The sequence below is a fragment of the Gambusia affinis genome, linkage group LG16, assembly GCF_019740435.1.
Source record: "Gambusia affinis linkage group LG16, SWU_Gaff_1.0, whole genome shotgun sequence".
Taxonomy (NCBI): domain Eukaryota; kingdom Metazoa; phylum Chordata; class Actinopteri; order Cyprinodontiformes; family Poeciliidae; genus Gambusia; species Gambusia affinis.
Window position 1 is genome coordinate 20,128,957 of NC_057883.1, and position 14,422 is coordinate 20,143,378.

The window sequence follows — 14,422 nt, forward strand, 5'->3', positions numbered from 1 at the left end:
AGTCAGGAGACTGATGCAATTTCCAAAGCTTCAGATCTGGAACAGAAAAGAATGCCATGAAGAAGTGGGGAAACATTTGTGCAACACTGCCAAAACCTTTCCCTCCACAATGGATTAGAATCTGCAAATTGGTGTGTAAAGGACTATGTACAACGATATCCCGGAAATCTGACAAATTTGGAGCATTTTAGAAAAGAACATTGGAAAATCATTGCCACTGCTCACGTCATGAAGAAGACAATGTTGTATTTCAAAAGGCCTTCTGCACTTCAATTAGAAAAACAACTTTGGGAATGTTGTTCAACAACTTCCTTTGCTTTTCCTCCTACCCAGTTTTCTTCGTTCACTGGAGACAATCAAATTCCTGTAGCAGCTCATCGTGTCTCAATCTGTTTGCCTCACACCTTGAGTGGAAAGTATCGTCTTCTCCAACACAAGACTGTTGGAACAAACTGTAAGTTTACTTGGTTTTAGGTTGTACTTTATCTTTAACAAACACTTTTTATTCTGTTTTCTGATTTAAAGAGAAAATGCTTTCGTTTTATTTTAACATATTGTATTGTTTTTTTTTATTCTGAAGAGGAATGCAGAGGATTACTAGAATATATATGGATTTAAATAATTGTGGGTGTATTTTTTCTTCATGAAACTGATTAATGTTTCTAATATCTTGAATGTAGTTTCACCATAAAATTCAGAAACAAAAACTTCCTGTTGACTCTGTTGAAATGGGTTTGATTTTACTTAAGTTACACCTTGGTGGAGTATAAAATAGATGTTTTAGAGGTCTATTACCTGGTTTCTTAAAAATATAGTGGATATGCTAAAAGTTAATGATAGTTTTATATAAAAATAGAACATCATTTTACTCTGTGAAATAAACAACAACAGAATCCTGGAAACAACCGTTGAGAACAGAATGCTGCAGAACCGCATCAACTACAGAAAGGAGTAACAAGTTTTCCCCTGAAATGTTTCCTTGTTGGCACTAACTCTCTAACCACAAGAATTATGATGCACAAAGAGCTTCAAGTTGTGATCAAAGCACCAGTAAGCGATTTTATAACCATGAACTGACTACAGAGATTTTAGGCTGTGATGAATTTTTCATGAAGTTTTACAAAGTGTCTAATATCAAGTAAATGTTTGACAAATGTTTCTGGATGATGCTCTGGTGGTAAAAACTGACTCTGTAGGTGACCATTTACTGTTGTATTTTCTGGTGATGCTGAGCCATTAATTAGTTTAATGTTCCTGGATTTCGGGTGGCAGATACATTTGAAACAACGTTTAGTCTGACCTGAAGACAGAACTGATTTAATTTATTATATTAATTGTATAGCAAATCTTTTGTTATCCTCTTGCCCTATGAAATCTGACATTTATTTCTAATCAGATTTCTTGGTCTAAAGTTATACAAAATCTAATGAGTAAATGTGAGTTTGAAACTTTGAATATGGATGATTTTTTTCCCTTGATGTTGCTGAGTAGGTATTATAGTTTGTCCATGCAGGCTGCAGCTCCATGTCTCCATCTAGTGGACTGATAGTTGAAGTACAGCAGTCTCTTCATTTACTTGAACTGGCATTCTTTCACTACGCTTGATGTTCTTGAAACAACGTACTAGCTGTTTGCTTTCTTCCTGTTATCAAACATAAACTGAAAATGTTTTCTTGTGAATAGTTGGTACATAGAAATTAGAAAAACCTAACATCATGTGGACACCATAAAGGTCTGTCCCGACATCAGTCTGACGGTCTGAGCCTGTCCTCTCATAGAAATCAGTGAAAGTGCATCACACTGGAAAGTGTTTTGTTCATTGAGTTGAGTTTTAAATGAAAGCGTTTGAAAGGTATGAGCACAGAGACCAAGACTAATCAATTTCAAAACTTTCTCACCTTTATTGTGGCCTAAACACTATACAATTGTCTCAATTAATAGTGAGGAATACCATGAAGAAGCGGAGAAACTTTTGTGCATCACTGCAAAGACCTTCCCTTCACAATGGATTACAATCTATCTGTAAATTGGTGTGTAGAAAACTATCCAGAAGCAATAACCCTGAAATCTGACAGATTTAGAGCATTTTTGAAAAGAACATTGAGAAATCATATCCACTGCTCACTTCATGAAGACAATGTTGTTTTTCAAAAGGCCTTCTGAACTTCCATCAGAAAAACAAGTTTGGGAATCTTGTTCAACAACTTCCTTTGCTTTTCCTCCTACCCAGTTTTCTTCCTTCACTGGAGACAAACGAATTCCTGTAGCAGCTCATCGTGTCTCAATCTGTTTGCCTCACACCTTGAGTGGAAAGTATCGTCTTCTCCAACACAAGACTGTTGGAACAAACTGTAAGTTTACTTGGTTTTAGGTTGTACTTTATCTTTAACAAACTGTTTTAACATATATACTGTTTTCTGATTCAAATACTTTCGTTTAATTTTAACCCATTGTACTGTTTTTTTTATTCTGAAGAGGAATGCAGAGGTTGACTAGAATATGAAATAACTTAACACATAGCTTTTTTCTTATAAAACTGATTAATGTTTCTAATATGTTGAACTCAACCTTTGGTTTCACCATAAAACTTAGAAACAAAAACCTCCTGTTGACAATGTTGAAATTAGTTTGATTCTACTTAAGCTATACTTTGATGGAGAAGAAAATAGATGTTTTAGAGGCCTATTACGTACTTTCTTAAAAATATACTGCACATGCTGAAAGTTTATGATAGTATTATACAGGAAATAGAACATCATTTTAGTTAAAGACTCTGAGATAAACAACAACAGAGTCCTGGAAACTACCAGGACCAGAGCAGAATGCTGCAGAACAGCATCAACTACAGAACAGGAGGAACAAGTTTTCAACTGAAATGCTTCCTTGTTGGCACTAACTCTCTAACTATGATGTATCTTATAACCAGGCACTAACTACAGAGATTTTAGGCCGTGATGAATTTATTTATGAAGTTGTACAAAATGCTTAAAACCAAGTAAAGGTCTGACAGTCTGGATGATGCTTTGGTGGTAAACACACTTTACTGCCATATTTTCTGGTGATGTTGATCCATAAATGAGTTTCGTATTCATGGATTCCAGGTAACAGATACTTTTGAAGCAATGTTTAGTCTGAAGGTATAATTTATGTAATTTTGAGTATATTATATTCATTGCGTAATCAATCTTTAGACAGTGTTATCCTCTTGCTCTATGAAATCTAACATTTATTTCCAGTCAGATTTTCTGTTATGAAGTCATCCAAAATCTAATGAGTAATTTTGAGTTTGACACTGTGAACATGGATGAAGTGCTTTCGGATGTTGAGCTGAGTTATTGCGGAGTAGGTATCACAGTTTGCCAATGGAGGCTGCAGCTCCATGGCGCCATCTAGTGGACTCATAGTTGAAGTACAGTAGTCTCCTCTATCTAACTCTTATCTGACTTAATTCAGCTGACACTGACGTTTTTCAGCAAATCTGACCCAAAGAATGATCATAGCCGCCGTGTGGATGACTAATTTGTGTTTCCCCTGCAGATTAAAAAGGAAACTGTGTGAGTTGATGTGGATGGAAATTCAACAGCATGGAAAGTTCCGAAAGGTCAGATGATCATCTTTGGCTTCTCACAGCTTTTATTTCATGCACTGTTCATAAGGAAATAAGACAAAACAATAAATTCACAGTACTTAACAAATTTTTGCATCTTTATTTAACAAACAAGTGTTCTAATTTTAGAATACAATTAAAATTGTAAATGATATATTTTTATTTTTAAATGTGTTTAGCTTAGCTGATGACTGTGATATTCATTTCCATGTCTGAAACCATTAATGTGTTTCAATGAATTACAACATGGCGCAGAATGAAGTAGTGATAACAACGTCTCTAGTTTGAGTTAAAAAGGTAAAGATTTATTAGTCCAGTAAGAAGACAAAGGTGGAAGATTGTTGTCTAACAGGAAGTAACTTGGAGACCTAAAAGACCAGAACCAGCACCAGAAATTAAAAGAGCTCTTTAAATACTAAAATCATTTTTGAATGCAGTTAAGATGTTGTTTTTTTCCAGTAAAGTATATTTTAGAGTCAGATATTCTGTTGCGTCAAAATCTGGGTTACTGCACCAGTTGTATCCGTAAATTCTACATTTGGAGAGATGGAATATCCCATATTTATATAATCTCATTCAACATTTGTTTTTTATTCAGGTCTCGTCAGAAGACAAAACTGGATCTCAGTTTAGGTCTCTCCCCCACCGACATCTCTGGATTCAGCAGTGATTTGTCCAAAGACAGATCAGAACAAACCTCATCCCCAGACAGGTGAGCTGATTGTGACTGTGTAAAATTTAATTAACATGCATCTATAAGGACTGATTGATTTATTGCTTTTATGATTTTTTGACACTTTCAGAACACTTTTATCTAACAATTTGACAATTATTCTGTTTTTTAACAATGTTACATAAAACGTATTTACCAATATTTATTTTGTCTCAGAAATCTTTAATGAGTCAACAGTTCAATGTGAATGCCTGTCCACTGTCTCATCATAGGATCTGTAACACAATATAATCAGCCAGTTTCATTTTTCGACAACTTTTATTTTTTATCAGGATGCATCAGGATCCCAGCAGTATGTCCTTCTCAAGTGATGTTTCCAAGGACAGGAGTCCTAACTTTAGCTCAGAGGTTCCTTCTCCACCTGAGAGGTGAGCTATCTTTATTTTTTGATGTAAGCTGATTTAGTGGGTCATTTCCTGCTGGTACGTTTTTTCACATGAGCTGACTCTTTTAGCAGACTTCTCTGTGTTCTTGTGAAATTGTTTTGGGTTAACTTTCTACAAATAGTAACAGTGTAAAGAATGAAGAGTTTTTAGGAATCCTGCAAGATCAAGTTTTACATTTCTGATCTGGTTGATCCTGGGCCTCATAAAGTAATCTGTGACCCTAAAGAACTATTCTTTTCAGTTTATGTTTGAACAAAAACTGAAAGGACAAACCCAATATAGGGAACATTAAGCTCCTTGTGAAGCAAAGCATCAACTTAGTCAGTCAGTTCTTATTTTTGTTGGAAGTCTAACTTTGACGTGGACAAATCAATTGATGCATAAAAAACTTTCATTTGACAGTTTGCCAATTATTCTGATTTTAACAATGTTACATAAATCTTATTTACTGATATTTATTTTGTCTCTGAAATCTTTAATAGGTCTACAGCTCAATGTGATTGTCTCTCCACTGTCTCATCATAGGATGTGTAACATAATACAATCGGCCTGTTTCATTTTCCGACAACTTTTTATTTTTATCAGGATGCATCAGGATCCCAGCTGTATGTCCTTCTCAAGTGATGTTTCCAAGGACAGGAATCCAGACTTTAGATCAGAGGTTCCTTCTCCTCCTGAGAGGTGAGCTATCTTTAATTTGTTGATGTACGCTGATTTAGTGGGTCATTTCCTGCTAGTACGTTTTTTCACATGAACTGACTCTTTTAAAAGACTTCTCTGTGTTCTTGTGAAATTGTTTTGTATTAACTTTATATAAACGGTAAAAGTGTAAAGAATAAAAGGTTTTTAGGAATCCTGCAACATCAAGTTTTACATTTCTGATCTGGTTGATCCTGGGCCTCATAAAGTAATCTGTGACCCTAAAGAACTATTCTTTTCAGTCATATGAAATTTCATGGAGGATTTACAATATCCACAATGTTTTGGAATATTTACGTGAAAGTACAGGGGATTTCTATTTTTATGGGATTTCTGGCTCTATCACTGATATTTATGACAAAAAACAAAATTGAGAATCCGACAAAAAGTGAAACGTTCTTAGTTATGAACCGGGTCGCATAAATATATAAAAAATGTGATGATTCTTCATGATTTCTGTGCAGAGTGGACATGCAAAGCTCAGAGGTTCACAGTGGCCAGTCTGAACATCTGGACTCTACATTTAAGGTCTGTACATCTACAGCTACTACTTTACGTTAGTCCTGTTCAGAGACATGAGACCGCTGTTTTATCCGTCTTTTCTATCTAAAGTTTGGCACCACAATTTTAGTCTGATGATTCATTAATTTATTAATTTGTTCCAGCTGCTGAAGGAAAACATTGTAACTTATGTGAATGGCGAGTTAAAGACAATCCAGGATCTCCTGGACCCAAACAGGTCAGAATGTTCAGGTAGTCCGTGGGAGTTTGATGAAGTGTCAGAAGACGAGGATGAAGAGCTGAACAGGAGCAACAAAGAGGCACTTTTAAAGATCACACTAAACTTTCTGAAGAAAATGAAGAAAAAGAATCTGGCAAATCGTCTGAAGAACAGTAAGAGAAATCTTCAAATATTACACATGCTGAAGATGTTGGTGTTGATTCTAATATGCATACTAACTCTAAAGATCAGAAAGTAAAGCAAAAAGATTTTTTTCTTGACACAAGACGCAAGAGGTGGGGCAACAAAGTCTGTATGCATTATTTAAAAACATACAGAATTTTAATAAAATGCTTATTTTTGTGTTTATTTAGAACTTTATACTGCAGTTTGCCAGCGTCAGCTGAAATCGTCTCTGAAGAAGAAGTTCCAGCTCGTGTTTGAGGGAATTCCTACAGCAGGAAACTCAACTCTTCTGAATCAGATCTACACTGAGCTCTACATCACAGAGGGAGGAACTGGAGAGGTCAATAAAGAGCACGAGGTCAGACAGATTGAAAAAGTGTCTATGAAACCACAGAGACCAGAAACAAAAATCAGACAAGAAGACATCTTTAAACTCCCCCCTGGAAGAGTTGAACCAATCAGAACAGTGATGACACAGGGAGTGGCTGGCATTGGGAAAACAGTCCTAACACAGAAGTTCACTCTGGACTGGGCTGAAGATCAAACCAACCAGGACATACAATTCATATTTCCATTCACATTCAGAGAGCTGAATATGTTAAAAGATAAAAATTTCAGTTTGGTCGAACTTGTTCATCACTTCTTTGCTGAAACTAAACAGATCAGTCAGTTTGAACAGTTCCAGGTTCTGTTCATCCTTGATGGCTTGGATGAGAGTCGACTTTCTCTGGACCACGATGAGATCCTGACTGATGTTACACAGTCTGCCTCAGTGGATGTTCTGCTGACAAACCTCATCAGGGGGAAACTGCTTCCTTCAGCCCGCCTCTGGATAACTACAAGACCTGCAGCAGCCAATCAGATCCCTCCTCAGTGTGTTGGCATGGTAACAGAGGTCAGAGGGTTTTCTGACCCACAGAAGGAGGAGTATTTCAAGAAGAGGTTCAGATATGAGGAGGAGGCCAGCAAGGTCATCTCCCATGTGGAGAAATCACGGAGTCTCCATATCATGTGCCACATCCCAGTCTTCTGCTGGATCACTGCTACAGTTCTAGAAAAAGTGTTGAAGACCAAAGAGGGAGGAGAGCTGCCCAGCAGCCTCACTGAGATGTACATCCAGTACCTGATTGTTCATACCAAAGTGAAGACAGCAAAGTATGACAAAGGGAAAGAAACCACTTCACCTTGGAGTCCAGAGAGCAGGATGATGATTGAGTCTCTGGGGAAACTGGCTTTTGAGCAGCTGCAGAAAGGAAACCTGATCTTTTATGAAGAAGACCTTGAAGCATGTGGCATTGAAGTCAAAGCAGCCTCAGTGTACTCAGGAGTCTTCACAGAGCTCTTTAAAGAGGAAAGAGGTCTGTGCCAGGACAAGGTTTTTTGCTTTGTCCATCTCAGTGTTCAAGAGTTTCTAGCAGCTCTCTATGTCCATCTGACCTTCATCAAAGATGGCCATAATGTGATGGAACAAAAACAAGTATCTTCCAAGATTTTTACATTTTATAGCAAACCAAAACTAACAAATCTCCATCAGAGTGCCATTAATAAGACCATGAGAGGTACAAATGGACATCTGGACTTGTTCCTCCGCTTCCTCTTGGGTCTTTCAGTGCCAACAAATGAGAAACTTCTGCAAGGGTTGGTGCCACAAACAGGAAGTAACCCACAGACCAACCAGGAAACAATCCAGTTCATTAAGAAGAAGCTCAACGATAAATTGCCTGCAGAAAAAAGCATCACTCTCTTTCACTGCCTCAATGAACTGAATGATCACACCCTAGTGGAGGAAGTCCAGAAAACTCTGCAGTCAGGCAATCTCTCCACAGACAGCCTATCTTCAGCACAGTGGTCAGCTCTGGTGTTCATCTTATTGACATCAAAAAAAGATCTGGACGTGTTTGACCTGCAGAAATACTCAAGTTCAAACGGGGTTCTACTGAAGCTGATGCCAGTGGTCAAAGCATCCAACAAGGCTCTGTACGTACACTTAAAGTCAAACAAACACATTTTCAAAATACATTTTAATTTTGGTTAACCAAGTCAAATTTCTGTTAAAACAATTAAAAATTAATGTCTGAATTTAAATTAATTTAAAATGCTGTGAGCATTTTTTCATTATTTGCCTTTTTAATCAGTGATGTCACATGTCTATTGGTGGATTCCGGGTTTAGCTGCAACAAAATCAACTGGTTATTTGATCAGTATTAGTTTGTAGCTAAACAATAAGAGGGAATTTGTAATATGGTTGTGACTTGACTGCAGCCACACTGACAATATGTTAACGTGTTCTTGGGCAAGAAATTCAACCCCAAGTTCCCAACCAACCTGTCTATTTGTGTGTGAGCTGAAATGTAAAAGCACTTTGAGTGGTCAGTATCTCTAAAAAAGTGTTTTATAAGTTCAATCATAATATGTGGTTTACAGATATAAACAATACCTTGTAGTTATAAAAAAAAAACAACTAGTAAAACTAACTTATTATCCAAGTGTTATTGGATAATTGATGCACTTTATCTACAATGTTTCCTTAGTACAGTATAATAAAAAAAATATGTACTAATAGATAAGTCATATTTTCCCCTGTGAGAAATAATTTACACCTTACCACAATGACCCAATTTACAAGAAAGTAATACTCATAGTAAAGTAGAAAGAATGTGGATGTTTATTTTACTGCTTTAGTAAAATAAATATATATTTTTTAATGTTAATATTCTTATTTTTACTTTTAGGCTTGGTGCCTGTGATCTCTCAGAAGAGAGCTGCAGAGCTTTGTCAGAAGTCCTCAGCTCCCCGTCCTCCAGTCTAAGAGAGTTGGACATGAGTAACAACAACCTGGAGGATTCAGAAGTGCAGTTGCTATCACAAGGACTGAAGAGTCCACATTGCAAACTGGAAACTCTAAGGTCAGGATCACAACTTGCCAGGAAACTTTGCTTGTTCCAACTATATTTCTTCTACTGGGTGTTTTAAATTGTTTAATTTACCAAACATATAATCCTCTGTCATACAATTCTTATGCAACTCTAAAGTTATGCTTTAAAATGTTATCTATCTGCATTTACTGTATCTACCTTATTCATATACTTGATGCTTTGCATGAGTTATGCTCAATATCCAGAGCAGAATTCTAACATGTAAACATAAGATCTGCTGCAAAACGTAAGCAGATAAAAACATATGGAGCTAAAACAGTGCATGAACACATGAAACGTCAAAGAACATGACATTCCCATATAGGAATGAAATGTAGGAATACAGACTAATTAACAAAGATGTTCCCCTTATTATAATAAATTGAAAGTAACACCAAACAGATGAGTATTTCTTCTTGACTTAAAGGAACTCAATGCTCTGGCTTTTTTTCAATTTTCTTTAAATTTATGGGAGATTTTAGGAGCATAACTGAATACTGTCTCTCTGTAAGCCTATTACTAGCATCTAATCACACCTGTTTGTTACTATGCAATAGCCAGCCCCGCCCTCTCCTCACAAATCCTCGGGCTGACTACTGACCAGTTCTCTGTCTAACAGGTCCGGAAAATCTCTAAGACCTGGGTCTTACCCTGAACAAGATCTATAAGAGATAATCTATTTAAACCGGTGGCGAAAGGAACTCGTCTAGCTCTAACTACCTCCTATCCAGAAGTTATGACCCTTTTCAGTTAAGAAACAATCAACTGAGTAGCCGTCACAGCTGCCTAGTTTCAATAACCACTTCTGTTAACGGTAGTTTCCTTCCTGTTGTAACTGCACTTGTTAACGGCTAGATATTATTTAGTGACTAGGATTTAAGTCCCAGGGTCATTATTTACACTCACCAAAGGAAAGTCTGAAGCCAACATATTACTAGAATCATGTATACTGGTTTTACTATAAATAGAAGAACTGTGATTCAAATGACTGAATTAATTTCAATGTCCACAACCTAATAAGAATTTTAAAATATATGTATTTATTAAGCAAGATTTAGCAGGGAAAATGACAGGCATACAGAATTTACTTGAGGTTACCATACAAAGAAAATCAATAAAATTTAGATCAATTTAACCTTTCTCTAAAAACTTCCCTACACTGTCATCTATCTATCAAATAAGGCTTTGGGGTGCGGCACACTCATACCCATCGGTGGAAATGGATCTGGGCAACAGAAGTCCTTGGTCAGAATCCTTCTCCGTGAAAAATGAATCCCCTTTGGGACTGAAACAAAGTGAACTGTCTGTTATATCCAACCGAACAGCTCTTGGTCAATCCTGTGACTTTTGTTCAGTTCCCCAAGTCCGTTGCAATGTATTTTGAGATCTTTGGGTGAGCGCAGAGTGTTGGAATCTAATGAGGAACCAAGGCAGTGGGTCAGTGGATCTCGCCCTCTCAGTCCGGCGTGAGGTGCTCCGTCGTCCTCCTTGTGAGGCGCTTTTCTTGGTTCCAGGGTGTGGTCCTCTGCTGCATGTCTTCTTGCTGCACTTGTGTCGAGTCTCAGCCGGGGGACAAAGAACATCGTATCACCTCGGTCTCATGGTTTTATACTTTTCTCTCTATCTATGGGAGTGTACCTGTTGAAGGTTGCACAATAACGTTCCTATGACATTTGTAACTTGGGTCACAATGACCTGATTGCGAGATAATGTGCTTGTGACACTTGTGACTGTGGAAACTTTCCAAGATGTGCAGCTGCCTGCTGCTGCTGCACACCTACCCCACCCTTACATCCTGACCACATCCTGTCAGCCCGAGAGCTGCTAAAGTTGCACTCACATCCAACCTCTGATTCTATACTAAATTTATAATGTTATGATAACCGTAATTTATTAGTTGCTCTTAGTGTAATCTTAATGTGAGTTATTACAAATGTTTTCTGTAAAGAAACCAAGAATAATCCATGATTCTTATTATTCAATATCAAAGTTACAGTTACTTGTTTTACTTGTAAGAATACCCACTAATGTAAGTGTAAGTGTAAGTATTATTACAAGTAAACCAATATTAATATAAGTATTTTACTTTGAATCTTATCCAATTACTCACAATGTTTATTTCTTTCTTTAAAACTTTCATGCTAAGTAATAGTCTGAACTATTTTTATAAATCTGCAGGCTGGAAACTTACTTCCTCTTTTTCCAGGAAACCTGCTCTTCCTGTTTTATGACTTTCTCTGTCTTGACTATGATTTCTTATGATTAAGTAGAAAAAAGTAGAATTAAAGCAAAGTTTGCAAAAGACAGAAATAACACACAACCAGATTGATTTTATTGACATTTAAGTCTAATGTTGGGTCTAGATTTTACTTGAGTAATTAATTTTAAAGATAACTTTATTTATTGTTACTGTTAAACTAAAATCTCCAGCATGGGGAAGTGGGATGATCTCGGATTTTCTTGACACACCTCAATATTCATCTATTTCTTAACTAACATGAAAAATTAGTTTCATTCTTAACCTACAGAACATCACTATTTTCTTAATTTTTTATGAATATCTATTTTATCATATCTACTGTATTGTGATAATCTTTAAATAATTTGTGTTTCTGTAGGTTGTCAGGCTGTCTATTAACAGTAGAGAGCAGTAATCCTCTTGCTGAAGCACTGGGCCCCCAGTCCTCTCTGAGAGAGCTGGATCTGCGCTACAATCAACTAGGATTCTTTGGGGAAAAGATTCTGACAGATAAAAAATCAGAATCCAACCTGGAGACTCTCATCAGGTAGGCCCATAGAGAGATCCATTGAAGATATACAACAAGTACAGGTGTATTAATTTGGTATTTAGTTTTCAATTCATTCACCTCCTGTCCATATACAAAATAGAGCTAATATACCTAATATAATATGGGGCTTAGATTATTTGTCAAACACCAACAATGGATTATGTCCTTCTTTTAATTTTCTTTTGTGGAAAGCAAAGTTATTGCTAAATTAGTTTCATTCTGATATATTAACGTGCTACATTGTTATTTCAGAAATTCAGCATCATTATTTCCTCCTCAAGTCTTTTGTGTTTACATACAGTCTCTAAAACAGTTGATCTACTTTAAAATTACAATTTCAGGTTCCAAAACAACACTGCTTCGACATTCATAAATGTAATTCTTGCATCTCTTAGAAACATTAATCATACCAAACTACAATGTAATGGAGCAATTACTCTATTCAATTCTTGTACAAATCTTCTCTCAGTGCAAACTAATCTGTGTCCAAGATCTTCCATTAATAACATTGTTTTCATGCTGAATTGATGGCCTGACATTCACACACAAACCCTATCCCCTATAATTTTGTGCTGCAGATTGAGGCCTGCAGGACCGAGATGGTTCAAACCTGGTTTGAGAAAATGTAAGTATCCAACTATAATACAACCCACATCCACATTCAGGCTGTCCGATCTTTTATTTCTGGAGAAGTCCAAGAGTCAAAAATAATTACTAATTACAGGTGGATTGTGATTCTTCCCTCTTCTTTAGATTCCTTTCGACTCACAATTGACACAAACACAGTCAGCAAAGATCTCAAAGTATCTGACCAAAACAGAAGAGTAACAAACGGTGAAGCAGACGTGCCATATCCTGATGATCCAGCGAGATTTGATTATCCTCAGCTGCTTTGTGAAAACAAACTGGAAAGTTGCTGTTACTGGGAGGTCATATGGAAAGGGGCGGTTTTCATATCTGTGAGTTACAAAAATATTCAGAGGAAAGGAGATGAGGATGACTGTGTGTTGGGAGGGAACAGTCAGTCCTGGAGTCTGGGCTACTCTGATGGTGATGGTTACTCTGTCTGGCACAATAATGAGAAAATACCCTGCACTCCTACAGCGGTCTCTGAAAGAGTAGCAGTATATGTGGACTATGACGCTGGCATTCTGTCCTTTTACAACAGATCCTCTGACAAACTGATCCACCTCCACACCTTCAACACCACATTTACAGAACCTCTTTATCCTGGGTTTGCGTTATGGAGTCCCGGATCCACTGTGTTACTGTGTTCAGTGTAAAAAGCCTAATTTAGTCAGAGAAACCTCTTGACATCTCCAGCTAATAATGATTAAGTCCAAACATCACAGTACTTCAGACACATCTGTTTAAAATTACAGATGCATTTTTTATTTTTGAGTATAAATATCTGTCCCTAAGCTTTATCAATAGGTCATTTTAACAGGAATCTGTTTTATTTTCTGTGTAATAAATATATTTTTTAGCTTTTCTTTAGACAATAAAATCCAAAGAATGGAGGGCAGAAGTTGCTTCAGTAGAAAAACTAGAGTCTATATTCAATTCTTAATATGTAATAAGCTGGTTCCCTAATTATTATTCTGTGAAGAACTAATTTGGCACTGGAGTCTCAACTCCCAGAATAATGCCATGTTTAAACATACTTCCATATAATCTCCCAATAATGGTGTAAGAAGGAGTTTATGAGTCTGTGTGTAAACAAAACTTCAGACCTGTTTGTTTTTTAGATAAAATTTTAGTGTTTTTGAAAGTAACATTTTTATCTGTTATATGCTACATTTTGAGTTAATCACAATATCTTATGATGTATATGTTTTTATTGTTATTGTTACTATTGGTGATATATGGTCAAAGATAAGAGTCAAACTGATTAGTCATGTTGCAGGTATAACTGTGCACTATGAAGGGATGTTCTGTTGTAAACTATAAACGATCACAAGTATTGTAAATTGTATTTGTGAGAGATCAATGGCATGAGACTGGACAACATTTAGATTTTGTTAAATAAAAAATATAGTTCCTCTGTTACAGCATGTTTACTTACATCATTACTTTTTGGGGGGTTTTTGTTACCTTTTTGTGCAAGTACAGATATTTCTTACTTGAACTGACAATAGTTCAAGTAAGTTAATATTTGAACATCTTCGTTATGATCATTATTCTCTTGTAGTCTGTGATCCTTTTTTGTTTTAGATAGAAATGTGACATTAATTTACTTAGCACTAAAATATCCTATTCTACAAGAAAGATAATATCTCAGAAATGAGCAAACAGCGTCTTAAATATTTTTGTTCAGGAAATAGCTTGAAGAAATTCTGATGATGCCGATTAGACAACAGTTGACTGATATTTCTCCAACTGTAAC

The 14,422-nt window shown here is 36.3% G+C and overlaps 1 protein-coding gene across 2 annotated transcripts; it reads left to right on the plus strand.

Moving 5' to 3' along the window:
• Positions 1-307: 307 nt before the first annotated feature.
• LOC122846495 (NLR family CARD domain-containing protein 3-like) lies at positions 308-14,085 on the plus strand. 2 transcript variants are annotated; one of them, XM_044143504.1, is made up of 13 exons: positions 308-454; positions 2,231-2,351; positions 3,538-3,601; positions 4,206-4,319; positions 4,613-4,708; positions 5,312-5,407; positions 5,890-5,953; positions 6,091-6,319; positions 6,521-8,309; positions 9,065-9,238; positions 11,866-12,033; positions 12,615-12,661; positions 12,790-14,085. In XM_044143504.1, the coding sequence occupies exons 3-13, from the start codon at positions 3,585-3,587 to the stop codon at positions 13,317-13,319; spliced, it is 3,324 nt and encodes a 1,107-aa protein (XP_043999439.1). In that variant the 5' UTR covers positions 308-454; positions 2,231-2,351; positions 3,538-3,584; the 3' UTR covers positions 13,320-14,085. The 2 variants fall into 2 exon arrangements, with proteins under 2 accessions (XP_043999439.1, XP_043999440.1); XM_044143505.1 differs by lacking the exon at positions 5,312-5,407.
• Positions 14,086-14,422: the final 337 nt, after the last annotated feature.

Bases quoted from the DNA above. Each gene is read 5' to 3' on its own strand.
- LOC122846495 (XM_044143504.1), top strand. The intron at 5,408-5,889 runs GTGAGCTATCTT...ATTTCTGTGCAG, and splicing joins GTTCCTTCTCCTCCTGAGAG to AGTGGACATGCAAAGCTCAG. The intron at 8,310-9,064 runs GTACGTACACTT...TTTTACTTTTAG, and splicing joins AAAGCATCCAACAAGGCTCT to GCTTGGTGCCTGTGATCTCT.